This window comes from Lygodium microphyllum, chromosome 21, assembly GCF_053477565.2.
Source record: "Lygodium microphyllum isolate KBCC chromosome 21, Lygodium_microphyllum_v1.1.10, whole genome shotgun sequence".
In the NCBI taxonomy this organism is placed as follows: domain Eukaryota; kingdom Viridiplantae; phylum Streptophyta; class Polypodiopsida; order Schizaeales; family Lygodiaceae; genus Lygodium; species Lygodium microphyllum.
In genome coordinates this window covers 75,137,675-75,153,780 of record NC_141155.1, presented here as the reverse complement: position 1 = coordinate 75,153,780, position 16,106 = coordinate 75,137,675, and the positions used below count along the sequence as shown (strand labels likewise).

General features: G+C 42.5%; 1 protein-coding gene across 6 annotated transcripts in view; it reads left to right on the top strand.

Moving 5' to 3' along the window:
• Positions 1-16,106, top strand: part of EGY2 (ethylene-dependent gravitropism-deficient and yellow-green-like 2) — a 106,762-nt gene that overhangs the window by 65,738 nt on the left and 24,918 nt on the right. For 3 of the 6 annotated variants that reach the window (XM_087661119.1, XM_087661120.1, XM_087661121.1), the window contains exons 3-4: positions 4,170-4,232; positions 4,373-4,477. In XM_087661119.1, coding sequence (XP_087517245.1) covers positions 4,170-4,232; positions 4,373-4,477 — 168 coding nt within the window. Of the gene's footprint in view, positions 1-4,169; positions 4,233-4,314; positions 4,478-16,106 lie in introns of those variants that run through there. The other 3 variants (XM_087661124.1, XM_087661122.1, XM_087661125.1) reach the window with 3 other exon arrangements.

Genomic DNA, 16,106 nt, shown 5'->3' with positions numbered 1-16,106 from the left:
TTCCCATTCTCGTGTTGCTACTCCCCTTGAGCAAGGTCCTTGGTATCTTCCCTTTACCTCACTTGTTTCTTATCGGCTACCTTTCATCCCATCCCCACCATCTCCTTTGGTGGTCCCCTTGGACCCTGTATCCCTTATAGAGGGGAATATCAATATAAGTGATTGTGCTATGGATTCCCTAGCCCTTTTGTGAGGTTCGAAGGGGGATTTTAGGGATCATTTCTTTCTTTCAAAACTTTCAATCTTTACAAGGACTTTACAACATGTAGCGGCATCTTTCCCTCATCTTTGAGCCACCCTTCCTTGCTTCTAGCATGCCGATCACATGGCTTTTAGTGCTTGACGTCCATTCTTGGGAAGAGTGCTTTGTGCTTTTGATAGCTCCTCACAATCTTCTTCTAGTTGGGCTAGCGATTATGCTCATCCATTCTCAATTGAATACCATTTGTGTGACCAATTTGAGGCCTCTCTACTTCCCTTGGCATGATCAAGCCACCTATTTCTTCAGGTTCTCCATTTGATTCAGCCAACCATATGTGTATGATCCAACTATGTAAGGCATTAATTCATTTTCTATACAAGTCTTGCATCCATGTGATCTCTTGGTGTTGATCTTGCCTGTCCAATGTGAGTTTGTATAGCTCTATACAGTAATGCCTCTGTGGCAGCAAATCCCAAGGAATGAAGTATTTCATAGGCAGCATGTGAAAGGAAAATATATTGACAAAGCACATCCTCTTCTTCAAAGTCATGTAGACTTTATCAATGGATCATCAAATGTTTAAGGGTCACACCTTTGTTGTGCATTGATGGAAGCATTGAAAAAAGTTTATGATCTTGAGGTGGATGAGTCAAATAAAAATTTGTTGGCTAGCTAGACAACTTTCTTAGAATCCCTAGACTATGTGATTGGACCTCGTATAGAATCCTTGGGATGTGTCCATTTTTCTTGTAGCTAAGGATATTGGCAAACAAAACATGGGATTCCAAGGGATAACAATGATAAAAATATATGCAAGGATTTAGTGCAAAAGAGTAGGTCACATGAAGTGGTGATGCTTCCAGTAATTTCTTGATGCTTTTTACATATATGTTGGGCTATGAAATATAGGATTTGGGTAAGAACTACCCATGTTTGCAAATGCAAGTGTCAAGGTCCATGTAGCCTACTAGGATAGAAACATAGACGTGTATGAGCAAGAAGTTGTGAGATCTCTAAACATGGAGGTTGGATCAACATGTAAGGTGCTTCAAGGATGCAAAGTGGATTATGTGAAAGCTGTCGTTCCATTTTGAAACAAAGCAAAATATTTTTATTGAAGGCCATCCTCTTTTCTATAGTCATTTGGAACCATTTCCTATGGATCCTCATCAACTATTGAAGAGTTGTACCTTTCTTGTGGCATTCTCCACCTTCTTCCTATTAACAATATCATTCTCTTCAACCTCAAGATTTGGGCATAGATGAATGTTGGAAATAGGAGGGACAACTCACTCAAAGAGTGTGGCTTAAAAGAAGGGAGGACTTAAGAGAGGGCTTCATTATATTCTTGAAACGAAAATTAGATCCAAGTTTATAAGGCCCATGTATATGTGAGCCAAGATGCAAAATAATTAGCTTGACCCTTATTCGCTGCACCTAAAATGTTGTCTCATTGTGAGCTACACACATACACTAAAAGGTGTGTAGGGGAAAATATATATAAATTCTCCTCTTTGGGTCATGGTTGGCTAAGCCCTTGCCACAAAACATAAAATGCTACTACTAGTAGGAAGGTTCTGTCTTTTGCAAGGTAGTGTCTTTGAGATATGCACATACACTAAAATGTGTGTAGGGAAAATATATCTAATATTCTCCCCTTGGGGTCATGGGTGGCTTAACCCATGCCATAAAACATAAATGAAACTCCTATTAGGAAGATCCTGTCTTTTGTGAGGTAGTGTCTAAACTTAGGCTGTACAAAATGCATTGCAAAGGTCTTACTCCTAAAATGGAGTTTCATTATATGCAAAAGTTTTATTTTCATTCATCTATAGGACTTGAGTAGAAATTTCCATCCCTGCCTGACCTAAGTGAATGAGTGGTGGTAGCAAATGCAGTGTAAATGTGGGAGTCACAAGTGAATAAGAAGGCTCTACGGAGGATTAGGATGCAGTACGTCATGGTGGTGTGAATGTTGATCTTCAATTGGGAAAAAGTATAATGAAGCTACGATTAGGATTGGAAAATCCAATCAATGGACATGTTTGTGAAGAACATCCTTGAAATGTTTAAATGGTGCCTTGAGAAGTTATAGCAACCATGATTTGAGGCATTAGTGCACCTTCCTAAACTCATAATGGTAAGGTAGGTGCGAAAGAGAGAAATGTCTGCCCTAGCCTAGGCTCACCACAACTGTGTTATGCCTACTATGCCTAGTCTCCCTAGACCTGTGACATTCTTGCCTGTCCAGTTGTGTCACATGGCCCAAGTACCAGTGGATGCAAGTGATAGTTGAAGATTTGATCCTTCTTTAACATTATTCCTATGTGGTCAGGGTTGCCAATTAGTAAAGACAATTGATAAAAACACATGCTGACATATGAGACATGCAAAGGGGAAGAAAGACCAGTACAAGGTGGCAAACCATGATGCCTCTTCTAATTGGACTATTCTCTCTTAAGTGCAAGACTGAAAGATCAAAGACTGATTGATGGCAGAGTTATTTGTCTGACTGGCAAATTGAGGACAAGAGTAGCTTTAAATCACCAAAAACTCTTCACTAACTTACACAGTAGTCCAACATACAAATAAAGTAAATACAAAAATGCCGAATCATTAAATCTCACTTTTCCACACAAAACTTACATTTGAGAACTCATAGGGATGGAATGGATGATTGTCTTTTCAGAAGAGAGTCCTAGGGCAGCAATCTGCCTACTTCACAGACCTGGGTTGGTCTTTTTGTGACAGGATGCATTGCTTTATGGTGATAGCCTCTGAGAGGCTGGGTACACGTAACTTGTAAAAGTCTGGGGGACTTACACGCATCAATAAGATTTGGAAGAACCTAGAGTCAATTCAACTCTAATGCAGGGATGGTTATGATGGTGTCCAAATTATATGCCTGATTTTCATGAAGAAGCCTCAAACATTCAAAGGTTACCTGCAATTTTTGTTGCTTGGAATCTGACCTTAATTTGTTTGAGAGCTTATGCTTTGGAAGAACTGAAATATCTGAACACCCAGCAAGAGTTTCTAGTAGCGTTCACCAGACCACCAAGTGCTTGGCATAGTCAAGGACAAAGGAAGCTTGGTATTTGGGAAGGTTTAGAGTGGTGCTTGGTTGTTGTTTTGCTGACTATTCAGGGTGGGGCCATCAGTTGGATGTTACCATCCCAAGACTTGTGGATCATAAAGATTGCACCACCAAGGGAAGAGGGAATCTCCAACAGTAATCCAAGTTCGGCTGGACCAAGAAAGTGCCTGAAAAATTCGAGAATGTAGCACAGAAGAGTGCACCTGACACTCTTTCAGCAGTTGGCTTGTGTTGAACTTGGGGTAGATTGTCTGTTTGAGCATATGGGTAAATGGACATCACCGGCAGTCATGTGCAATGGAAAAAGGAGCAGTGATAACTGACCCTGCCTTGCATTAGCAATAGGCGAAGACTCCTGATTAGGAAACAAAAACAGCTAGGAAATGACTGGGAAGGATCAGTTCTGTAAACCTATTTGTTCTACAAAATGTTGAATAGTCATTCGTGGAAAACTGTTGACAAACACACTGACAGAACTTGTAAACGCTAGTGCAAGGCTGATTGTCTGCATCATCGAAACTTGTACTGATTGTATTAGGCAGCCTAAAAGTGAAATCCAATTGGGAAAGGGCTTTTTGGGACATTAAGTTCTAATAGAAAACCTGGGAAGGTGTCAATTTACTGTTGGCCAAATCAAATAACCCCCTTCAAAACATGCAAATCTGCAGTGCGGCAAAGTAAGCTTATTTGCTGTGGCTTTATTTTCATGGCTGTGTTTTGCTGCAAGAAAACAATAGCATTCAGAGACAAGATTTTTATAAACGCTGAACAGTACATGATCATATTGTCAGTTTCTTTAGTGCTGCAACTGCTTAGTTTCAAACTGATGAGTATCATCCACCTTGATTGTCAACCCTAATCTGCCAATAGAATGATGCAGGGAAGGAACATGATACACATTCTGAAAATGAGGCTGGTGTTACTTCTGTTAAGGTAATTTTGGGTACAGAATTGTGCTTAAGTTATGTGTAAGTTGCTTGTGAATCTTTCATTTATGACATTACCTTTTACTAAGGTTACTCCACAAGCATGCAGTTTCACTGAAGTTCCTGTAACTGTGATCAATGGAGAAGGCTTCAGGAGACATTGGAACGCTGCCTAAACGTGTGCTTGACATTATAAGAGACCAAGTGTTTGGGTTTGATACCTTTTTTGTAACAGATCAAGAAGCATACGAGGTATGCCAACTATACTTGTGTTAACAACAAGGTTTTTGGTAGGTACATCTTTTAGTGGTTAAAACACCTCTTCTATTACTTCAATGTACAGGATTCCAGTCAAAAGTGGGACTCCTTTTAAGAATCACAATTAGAAAGAGCAGAAAGTGAAAAAGTGCTGTTGATCTGTTTGGTTAAAGGTAGTCATAAAGAGATTGAACCAGATATTTATGGAGGGAGGATTGCATGCCAATATAATAGTGTTAAAAACCATGGATTTTGTTCAATCCACAATGTCTACAAAAGCTGAATCTATGCTAGGAAGTGCACTGTCCATTGCTTAGTCATAGTTCTGTCAGGTATTCCAAAAGTGAAAATATGAGGAAGAGTTTCAGGAAACTTGGCCCCTAGGTGACAATATGCAAAAGTCTCTAGTACTTATATAACCACATAGAACATGCATTAAAGTATCATCGGAGAAAGTGCACCAAGGTAAGAAGAGAATTTTACATTTCTTTAGCTCAAGTCTATAGGCACTGTTTGAACGAGAATAGGGATGGGAACCACACTCCTACTAGCCTTGGCTAGCAGTGTTTGATGTTATTATTCCAAGTCTTATGTCTTTGGTAACGAGTCTCTCATGGCATTACCCCAAAGGGGCATTGTCTTGCTCCTTTGGATCCCAAATTTCCAAGCCCACTCTGGTCTTTTGGCAATACTATAGCCTTCTAAACCAGTTTGGTTCTATTGTCTCAAGCCAATCAATCCCAACGCACACACACACATGCATGCACCCATGGCAATGAGGGATGTAAGCCACTTGATGTCACTTGAAGAGAAGCATAAACAAAGGTCTTTTGAAATGTGAGAGCTTGGCAAGTCAAGGATAGGGAGGATTTGCTGAGTTGGAGTGATCTCAAGAGGCCTACATGTAAGACAAAGGGTTCCATTGAAGCCTAATACAATCTCCAAGGAAGAGTGAGAAGCCAATTTACTTGGGCTAGTTAATGCAAGCCCCATTATTTGAGTAGAAGGATCAAGATGTGAGTGCACAGGATGTAAGCAAGAAAACACAGACACAGATGATGAAGGAAATAGACACTGAACTGACTGCAAAGAAGACTGAATACATGCTCCATGTGGTTACTGCCATGTTAGTGCGGACACCAAATTTCAAAGGCAGGAGAGAGAAGATCTGACTGAGGGGAGAGAAGATGATGGGTGGAAGAGGAGGTGACTATGACAGCATGGAGAGGAAAGACTGCTCGCAATACCTGGGAAAAGAGAGGATGTACAAGACAACGGCTTAGCGAGAAAAGTGGCTGCTGTGCCCAGCAAGAGTTTTGCCTAGGCCTGCCTACCCAAAAGTGGCTGCTTGGAACTGTCCGCCCAGGTCTGAATCTGTGCTATCCTCAGAATCCTTATCAAAAAAATTTCTGGTACCATATCCCCACCATCTCTGGTGGGGAGGTACTACACAAAACTTCTTGGAGTGAAGCTTCCACATCTTTGGTAGTTGGGCAGGAGTAGGAGGAAGCTTGGGCAGTTGTGATGGTGGCATTTGGATCCATCGTCAATGTGGATGAGCCGGAGAAATATCACCATAATAAAGAAAGAGAAATCTTGTTCAAGAGAACTGGAATCCTATGACCAAGATTGAGATCTTTTGAGAGGACCAGTGCTCTATGTAAACAATCAATGGTAACAAGATCTACCTGAAGCACCATTACACTTCATCATGAGCTTTCCAACCGATGGTGGCTGGCTGCTAAGTGTTAGCAATGGGAGAGTGGCTAATAGGAATTGACAATGTCAGAATGCATAACTAAAAGCAAACATTGTTGGGAAAGATAGAATAGGCATTTGGGGTAACCATTGAAAAGAAATAAAAGAATTCGCCACACACTTAGAATCGTTGCTTGTATCACATTACCTAGAATATTTGTTAGGGTATCATCCCCTAGATGACTGGGCAGCAAGTAGGTAGAGGGCAGTTGAAACCAGCCTTCCTTCTTGGAAAGGGTGGTAATTCCCGGATTAAGCACTTAATTACAGCAATCGGCAAATCAACATAAATTGAAATGCACAATTTACCTTAATAAATTTTCGGTATTTCTTTAACTTTAATTGCTAATGGATTGAGTACAAGTTGAGATTCCACAATCTCCTTTGCTGATCCAAAAGCCCCTTGCTGTACATACAATCAACAAACAATTTGGGCCAATTGCCCCTTGATTTTCACCCAAGAATTGCACAAATGGAACCATCAATTGGCCAAATGTTGCTCCATTTCACAATGGATGGCATGGCATCTGAAATCCCTATCAATTCCACGAATTTTAGGTGCTAATTTCAGTATATGATGCCTTCTCCTATTGGCATGGGTCCCAAGGTAGCTACTAAACCCTAATTTCTGTAGAAATTTAGGGTTTATGACAAAGAGATCTCTGCTGCCCACCAAATTTGGTTGAGATTTGCTCAAAGTGGCTGAGAAATGTTGAGATCTCTTGAGAATGGGTTGGACAAGGTGGGAGAAATCCAAGATGAGAGAGAAATTTGATTTTCTTCACAAGAAAACCCTAAATTCTGCTTGCTGCTTGCTTCAGCTTGCATTTAATGCAATCATCTACTGTGCCAGACACCTCCAAAATGTTATCACTTGATCAACAAACTTGTTACCAGCCCTTGGAAGATGACTCCGTGCTGTTCCTACCTATTGAGGCCCCTAGATGGTTGTCTTGTGCAAGCAATTGCTATTCTCTTATCAGAAAATGGACGAGCAACTCTCTCTTTCCCTCTCCTAAGCTCTAAATTGACTGAATGATTGAGATCTACCTCCCAAAAACGTTTTCTCGGTTTGCATGGGTATTTTTGCCAAGCAGCAGCCTTCTAAACCCATCTTTAAGCATTATCCAGCCATTGCATTGATTATCCATGAGAAAACGTTTTTGAGGGACTGGGTCTTAGTCATCCAGTGAGTTTACAGCTTGGAAGATGGAGAGAGAGAGTTGTTGGTTCATTTTATGATAAGAGAACAATAATTTGCTGCAGAAGATAGCCATCTGGGGGCCTCAACAGGTAGGGGACAACAAGGAGTCACCTTCCAGGTGCTAAGAACAACATTGTTGATTAGGTGGTAGCATTTTGGAGGTGCTTGGTAGTAGGTGAATACATTAAATGCAGGCTAGAGTAGGCACTAGGCAGAATTTAAGGTTTTCTCACAAAGAAAATCAGAATTTTCTCTCATCTTAGCTTTTTCTCACCTTCTCTAACCCATGTTAGGAGATCTTAGTATTTCTCAGTTATTTTGAGCAAATCTCAACCAAATTTGGTGAACACTAGAGAGATCTGTGCTGCAAACCCTAAATTTTTTCTGAAATTAGGGTTTAATAGCCACCTTGGGACCGGTGCCAACAGAAGGTATTGTATATTGAAATCAACACCTTAAATTCGTGGAATTGACAGGGATTTCAGATGCCAAGCCATTCATTATGAATTGGGGTAACATTTGGCTAGTTGTTGGTTTCATTTGTGCAATTTTTGGTCGAAAATCACGGGTCAATTTGCCCAAATTGTTTGTTGAATGTATGCACAGCAAGGGGCTTTTGGATCAACAAAGGAGATTGTGGAATCTCAACTTGTACTCATCCATTAGCAATTAAGTTAAAGAAATACCAAAAGGGGTGTCAGTTTTGGGGCCCAACTAGGTGTCTGTTGTCCAAGATTATTAAGGTAAATTATGCATTTCAATTTATGTTCATTTATTGATTTCTATAATTAAGTGCTCAATTAGGGAATTACCATCCTTTCCAAGGAAGGTTGGTTTCATGGTTCCATTGATGGGATACCACTCAATCCCTTGATTCGGTGGGCTGCCTGAGGCACCTGATTGAAGGTTAGAAGCTTTGCTCTAGTGCTGAAATTGTATTCAGCTAAGCATTACAACAAGAATATCTTCAGATATTGAGATGGGATCAAGTAGGGATGATGCATCTGAATTTGAAAATTCACAAAATGTTGGGAAAAATGCAATGCCTAATCTTGGACAAGGCACGCAGCATGGATAGCAAGCTGAGAATGAGGGAATTGGACAAGAGGTGGGTTCTTCTAGGTCTCTTAAAGTTGACGGCTAGCAAGAGGAAGAGGAAATTGATGACTAGTGTAAAGATCAGCTGAGGATATTATTTGAAATGTTTATACAATTGGCAAATGATTCTCACTTTATGCGCTTTTTGAACCCTTAAAGGAGGGTAACAAAGGCAAGAAGAAGAAATTATCTTTGAGAGCTTCGAGACAACAAGATGCACCAAAGGAAGAGCCAATACACTAGCATGATATTCCAAATGTTGGCAGTGAGCATAAGTAAATAATGTCAGTGGGGCAATTGATGCATATGCAAGGTCAACTTGGAAGTGCCAATCCAATGCTTTTTGGAGAGTAGGGTATGCATGCAATTATGGGGTAGCTAGGTTACTTTGGTGGTGGCAATAGTTTCCATGCTATGGTGGGTTAGGGACCCCATACGGAGATGTATGATATAAATCCTTATGGTATGTAGCAACCAATGCATGGTGTGTAAGGCCCAATGTATTTGGGTATGGCTGATAATATACATAATCCCATGTGTAACAATGTTGGCATGATGTTGGGCACAAGGTGGTAAGTTTGGCAATGCATATATGCAGCCCAGTATGTTTGGGACTCATGATATTAATGCTAGTTATGCAAATGCTCCGTATAGTACAGGTCATGAGAAAAAATGTTGCTAGTAATGCATGCAATGTATGGGAAAATGTATCTTGGTATGTCTGTTAGTATACAAATTCCCATGCACAATTACATTGCAATGGTCCAAAGTATTCAAAAAAGAATGTTTTCTAATGCATCTAGTGTTTCTAGCATGTCAGGTACACATGAGGGATGTTAGATATGATCAATGCTCCACCCTCATTAGGTGCTACCAATGATCCATGGTGCTCAAAGTTGTAAGGCCCCCATTATGAGGAGTAGCCAAATGTGAGCCCGGACATTGGTTGAGTCCTGACTTGTATATCAGATGAGGTCTATGTAACCGGATGGCAAAAAGGTGACTGTTGTGGGTCTAATCTTTGGGTTAGACGGAGTGGTTAAGCTGGTAGCAACTCGAGGCACATTGCATTGAGTTGCGTGGTAAGGGAGTTAAAAGGGGCCCCTATTGTGGGGTCCGGGGGCCGCGGAAGCGGCCCCTAGCTGGGGGGTTCCAAGGGGGCCAGCGGCCCCCCTGGCGGGGGTCCGGGGGCAGCGCCCCCGGCCCGATGGTAAAGGGAATATTCCCTGGCCGACTAGTGGAGGCTCATATGGTAGGTCGGTCAGCAGGCCGACCTAACGACCTTCGCGGGCTATAAAAGCTAAACCCCTTCGCAGCCATCTCTCACTTATCTTTCACCCAGTCAGAGTTGTTGTTCCAGCTAGCCTTAAGCTCTTCACCTATCTTCTGTCTAGATCGCTATCTAAGCTTCACACAGTGGAAGCGTACGGGTGGACAGAGCCATCTTTGTATCAGTTGTTTGGAGTTAAAGAATTTACTGATTCTCCTCTTATCTGTTGTGTACTCTCTATCTCTTTCTCAGATTCTGTTCGCTGCGCCGTGTAATATTTTACATGGTATCAGAGCCCAGGGGGCTCTAGAGATCGGAGAGCGTGCAAGAGGCAAAGGCTTCAACAGCAAAGAGAAACGATGTCGACTCCGGGAAGCAGTTCTGGCGCATCAGGAAGCGGTGCAGGAGGTGGTGCTGCTGTACCGGCTATTCAAACACTGAGGATTCGTCCACCAACCTTCAGCGAAGGCAAGTTAGATGGTACAAACTACACCTTGTGGAAGTTTAAAATTACAACTATCCTTGATTCTTATGAGCTTCTGGAGACTGTGCTGGGGACTGACGCAGAACCACAGCCTACCCCCGACCCATCAAATCCTAGTGTGATGATTCCTCCGAATGCAGATTTTCTACGAGCTTGGAAACGAAGGAATGCAGATGCATTGTGTGCCTTAGTTACAAGCTGTTCTGACAGTGTTTTGACTCTGATTCAGCATACAACCAAAGCGTCAGAGGCTTGGAATGTACTAAGGAGTCAGTACGAAACACGAAACCAAACAAGGATTCAAAACTTGGAGAATCAACTAGCAGCGGAGAAGTTTGCTGAAGGAGAGACGGTTGAAGCATTCATCACTCGGATTAAGAATCTGCGCGACCAGATGGCTGGCGCTGGGATACAAAAGACTAGCGAAGAGCTAGCTCGGAGGTGTCTTCGGATTTGTCCACAAAAGTTTGATGGACTAGTAACTGCCCGTACTACTCAGGTGAGACCTCAAGCTTTGACTTTTGAGGAGTTTTGTGCATTATTAATGGAGGAGGAGTTGAGGCTGAAAGCCCGAGAAGGAAGCAACAATGGAGATGCTGCATTCTCTGCCAATGCAAAAGGCAAAGGTGTTTCCTCCACCAAAAATGATGGTGACAAAAAGAAGAAGGGCGGAAAGAAGAAGTTTCAAGGAGAGTGCTTCTACTGTAAGAAGAAAGGACATGCAATTGCAGATTGTCGTGTCAAGAAGGCAGATGAAAAGAATGGTACCCTTAAAAGTAAAGGGAAAGAGACAGCCAATACGGCTGAAGCAGAGTTGGAATTATTCATGGCGACCATTGAGGAAGTGTGCTCCTCAGCGCAAGAAGAATCTACCACTGACTCTTGGGTGTTGGATAGTGGGGCCTCCCGTCACATGACCAACAAGAAAGGTCTATACAGTTCTATGCAGCCTCTACAAGAATCCATCACTGTGACGGTTGGAAATGATGCTAAATGTCCTGCTGCGGGCACAGGTACTATTTCTTTTGTTGCTGCAAATGGTGAAGTCAAAAAGCTTTCAAATGTGTTGTATGTTCCCGAAATCAGGAGAAATCTCTTATCAGTTGCTGCCATAACTGATCTTGGTCATGAAGTGAGGTTCAAGAAGACAGGTGCAGAAATTATTGATAGTGCTGGCACAGTTGTTGGCAAAGGAGAAAGAAGGAACAACCTGTATGAGCTAAGTGCTCTTACAGCCACCGCTGGAGTGGGCACAAGTAAGCTTTGGCATGAATGGTTTGGACACATCGGATTTGCAGTATTGAAGGAGATGCAAAAGCAAGGTATGGTTGCTCACCTACCTACAATAACTGAATTGAAGGAACCATGTGAAGCTTGTATGATGGGCAAGCAACAAAGAAAGGCATTTCCACAAGAAAGCAAGAATAGAGCACAGGCTCCTCTAGAGTTGGTGCATGCTAACTTGTGTGGTAAGATGCCTACACAGGCCTTGGGGGGATCTTCTTATTTTATGTTGATTGTCGACGACTACAGTAGGAAGATGTGGGTGTACTTCCTTCGTGATAAGGCTCAAGCTTTTGGTAAGTTTAAAGAATGGCTAATACTTGTTGAGAATGAAACAGGGAAAAGTGTGAAGAAATTTAGAACAGATGGTGGTGGTGAGTTCAACTCAAAGGAGTTTGAAGGCTTTTGCAAGAGCAAAGGCATCAAGCGTCAATTGACGACGCCTCACACACCTCAGCAGAACGGTGTTGTGGAATGCAGGAATCGCACCATTGTGGAGATGGCAAGATGCATGCTAAAGGGCAAGGGATTGCCTAACCATTTTTGGGCTGAAGCTGTTAATACTGCAGTCTACATTCTAAATCGGAGCTATACAAAGGCTCTCAAGGGAAAAACACCTCATGAGGCTTACACTGGTAAGAAACCATCTGTCTCACATTTCAGAATTTTTGGATGTGAATGTTATGCACATGTTCCAGATGAGAAGAGAAACAAGCTACAACCAAAAAGCAGAAAATGTATCTTCTTGGGTTATAGTGATGAGCAGAAGGCTTACAAATTATATGACCAAGAGGCAAAGAAGATCATCGCGAGCTGTGATGTGGTGTTCAAGGAGGAGCCGCATACAGTGGAGGAGGAGAAGGCAAGTTCTTCCACTTTATCATCAAGCGAAGAAGTAGTCCACTATGAACCTGTCCCGAGAGCTATCCCTATCCTTAAGGAGGAGAAAGCATCATCTTCAGATGATGAAGAAAAAGTTCACCAACCTGATATCACCCCACCGGAAAAGCCATTGCCGCGCTGGGTGAAGCAGCTCTATGACCACAATAATCCTATGCCTGCATCTGTTGAGGAGAAGGCAGACGGACCAAGGAGGTCTCAGAGAATAGAGGAGCAAAGGAGGGCTTCTGCTCACATAGTCAATATGGCCTTGATGGTTGAGATTATGAGAGAAGTAAAGGAGCCAACTGACTTAGAAGAAGTACTTGCAGATCCATCATGGAAGGCTGCTATGCAGGCGGAGTATGACAGCATAATGAAGAATGACACTTGGGAGCTAGTGGATCGACCAGCAAAGCGGAAGGTTATTGGCACCAAGTGGATCTGGAAGGTAAAGTACAAGGCTGATGGTACCTTAGAAAAGTACAAAGCTAGACTGGTTGCCCAAGGTTTTTCACAAGTTGTAGGGTTTGATTTTCAAGAGTCATTTGCCCCAACTGCCAGAATGACCACTATTCGCACGGTACTTGCAGTGGCTGCCCATAAGAAGTGGCCAGTGTACCAAATGGATGTTAAGTCAGCGTTCTTAAATGGTGACCTCAAGGAGGAGGTGTACGTGGCTCAGCCACCAGGGTTTGAGGCTCCCCATTCTGAGAACAAAGTGTGTAAACTGAAGAAGGCATTGTATGGGTTGAAACAAGCCCCCAGAGCATGGTACCAGCGGATAGATAGGTTCTTTTTAAACCTAAACTTCAAAAGATGTGCCTCAGATGCTAACTTGTATGTTTACAGGGATGGTAAAAAGTCTGTAGTGATTGTCCTATATGTGGACGACCTTCTTATTACAAGTGACTATGAAGATATGATTAACCAAACTTGAAAGGCTTTGAGTTCTGAGTTTGAAATGACAGACTTGGGCTTGCTACACTATTGTTTGGGGATTGAAGTCTGGCAAGAGCCAGGAAAGATCTTCATCTCTCAGAAGAAGTATGCATGGGAGATCTTGAAGGCATTTGGCATGACCGAGTGCAAGGAGATAGCTACACCTATGGAGGTGAATGCAAAGTTATCCGTCGAGGATACATCAGCACTAGCAGACATTGGGAGGTATAGGAGGTTGGTCGGCAGTCTGATCTACTTGTGTAACACCAGACCAGATATCAGTTTTGCTGTTGGTGTTTTGAGCAGGTTCTCAAACAAACCTCATGAGAGTCATTGGAAGGCTGGAATGCGGGTGCTCAGATACTTGAAGAAAACTCTTGACTATGGTATCACATACAGTTTCGGAACTTCTCTTGTGGGGAACTGTGACTCAGATTGGGCAGGAGACATTGATTCCAGGAAGTCAGTTTCTGGTTATTGTTTCTCTTTGGGTTCAGGAATTTTCTCTTGGATTAGTAAGAAGCAACCAATAGTGGCATTGTCTTCTACCGAAGCAGAGTACAAGGCAGCTTGTTTTGCTGCATGTGAGGCCGTATGGTTGAGAAGGATTCTATGGCATATGGGAGTGCAGGATGAAGAACCAACTGTGCTGAGATGTGACAATCAAAGTTGCATCGCCATTGCCAAAAATCCAGTGTTTCATGCACGCACCAAACATATAGAGATCCAGTATCACTATGTGCGTGATTTGATGGAGGATGGGATAGTGGAATTGGTCTACTGTCCAACAGAGGAGAATGGAGCAGATATCTTCACCAAAGCACTTACGAAGGATCTGCTTCAAGTTCATCTTCAGAGACTCGGCGTTGGGCCGAGGAGATAGTTCACCTATGGGTGGATATTGAGGGGGGGTGTTAGATATGATCAATGCCCCACCCTCATTAGGTGCTACCAATGATCCATGGTGCTCAAAGTTGTAAGGCCCCCATTATGAGGAGTAGCCAAATGTGAGCCCGGACATTGGTTGAGTCCTGACTTGTATATTAGATGAGGTCTATGTGACCGGATGGCAAAAAGGTGAGTGTTGTGGGTCTAATCTTTGGGTTAGACGGAGTGGTTAAGTTGGTAGCAACTCGAGGCACATTGCATTGAGTTGCGTGGTAAGGGAGTTAAAAGGGGCCCCTATTGTGGGGTCCGGGGGCCGCGGAAGCGGCCCCTAGCTGGGGGGTTCCAAGGGGGCCAGCGGCCCCCCTGGCGGGGGTCCGGGGGCAGCGCCCCCGGCCCGATGGTAAAGGGAATATTCCCTGGAATATTCCCTGGCCGACTAGTGGAGGCTCATATGGTAGGTCGGTCAGCAGGCCGACCTAACGACCTTCGCGGGCTATAAAAGCTAAACCCCTTCGCAGCCATCTCTCACTCATCTTTCACCCAGTCAGAGTTGTTGTTCCAGCTAGCCTTAAGCTCTTCACCTATCTTCTGTCTAGATCGCCATCTAAGCTTCACACAGTGGAAGCGCACGGGTGGACAGAGCCATCTTTGTATCAGTTGTTTGGAGTTAAAGAATTTACTGATTCTCCTCTTATCTGTTGTGTACTCTCTATCTCTTTCTCAGATTCTGTTCGCTGCGCCGTGTAATATTTTACAAGGGATTGGTCAAGTGGATGTAATGTTGTATATTAATTAAGTTGAAATTGCAGCAATGTGAAAGTATAAAGCATCGCAATACTTAAGGGGAAGAAAGGCCTACAACCTAGTGGAGGTTTTGAGGCAAGTTAAGTTAGATGTAAAGTCTCCATATGCTTCTTGGAAGCTTCATCAATAGATGCAAAATGGATGACCAGACAACCTATTCTGAGTTGTTGCAACTTTACCGGGATGCCTTTCAGTTAGAGCTGACATTGGTTCGGGCTCAGTTAGGTTAAACAGAGTAGGGGTCTGGAGCATTGCTTGATGCTCAAGGGGAAGGTAGCACTTCCACTCTAGTTGTGGATAGCTCTTATATGTAGTGGATCTTGGATGTATTCGGCATACATTCAAGGTACTATGTTGATAGTATGTCCGCCATGGGGTATGTTGATAGTATGTCCGCCATGGGGTCACTACTCAATGTACTAGTCATTGTGAGGTGTATGTAGATGAGTATGAGTTTCACATGGGCACTAAAACTATACATTTACATTAGTTTATGGTTAGTGTGGCATGAGTTTACGCCTTAGTTTGAGAAAAAATGTTGATAAGTTTTAGCTTAGTATTTGATTAAGTTAAGAACTGTTTATGGTCACTTTTGGGATTAGTTTTTGATCAATTTCAGCTTAGTTTTTTTATCAATTTGAGAAGTGTTTATGATGACTTTTGGGATCAGTTTTGCATCCATTGCTGATCAGTTTTTGCAATCATTTTGTGATCAGTATGAGGTCGTATTTGTGGCAATTTGTGATCAGTTCTCACATTAGCAACTAATCGCTTTATGATTAGTTTTCAATTGTTTACAACTGGTTCCATGGACAACAACATGTTAATAAATGTCATTGATAGTTTCAGCCATGGTTTATGCTAAGAATGTGCTTTACTATGTTTGTGAAGTCAGAACAGTTGAGAAACATAAGTTATGGATGCATCCAATGGGTTTCTAGCAACAATTTAGGATTGTAGTTCAAATTTATATCATGTTTATGTTGGCTGGAAATTTTCAGCAAGGTTTGGG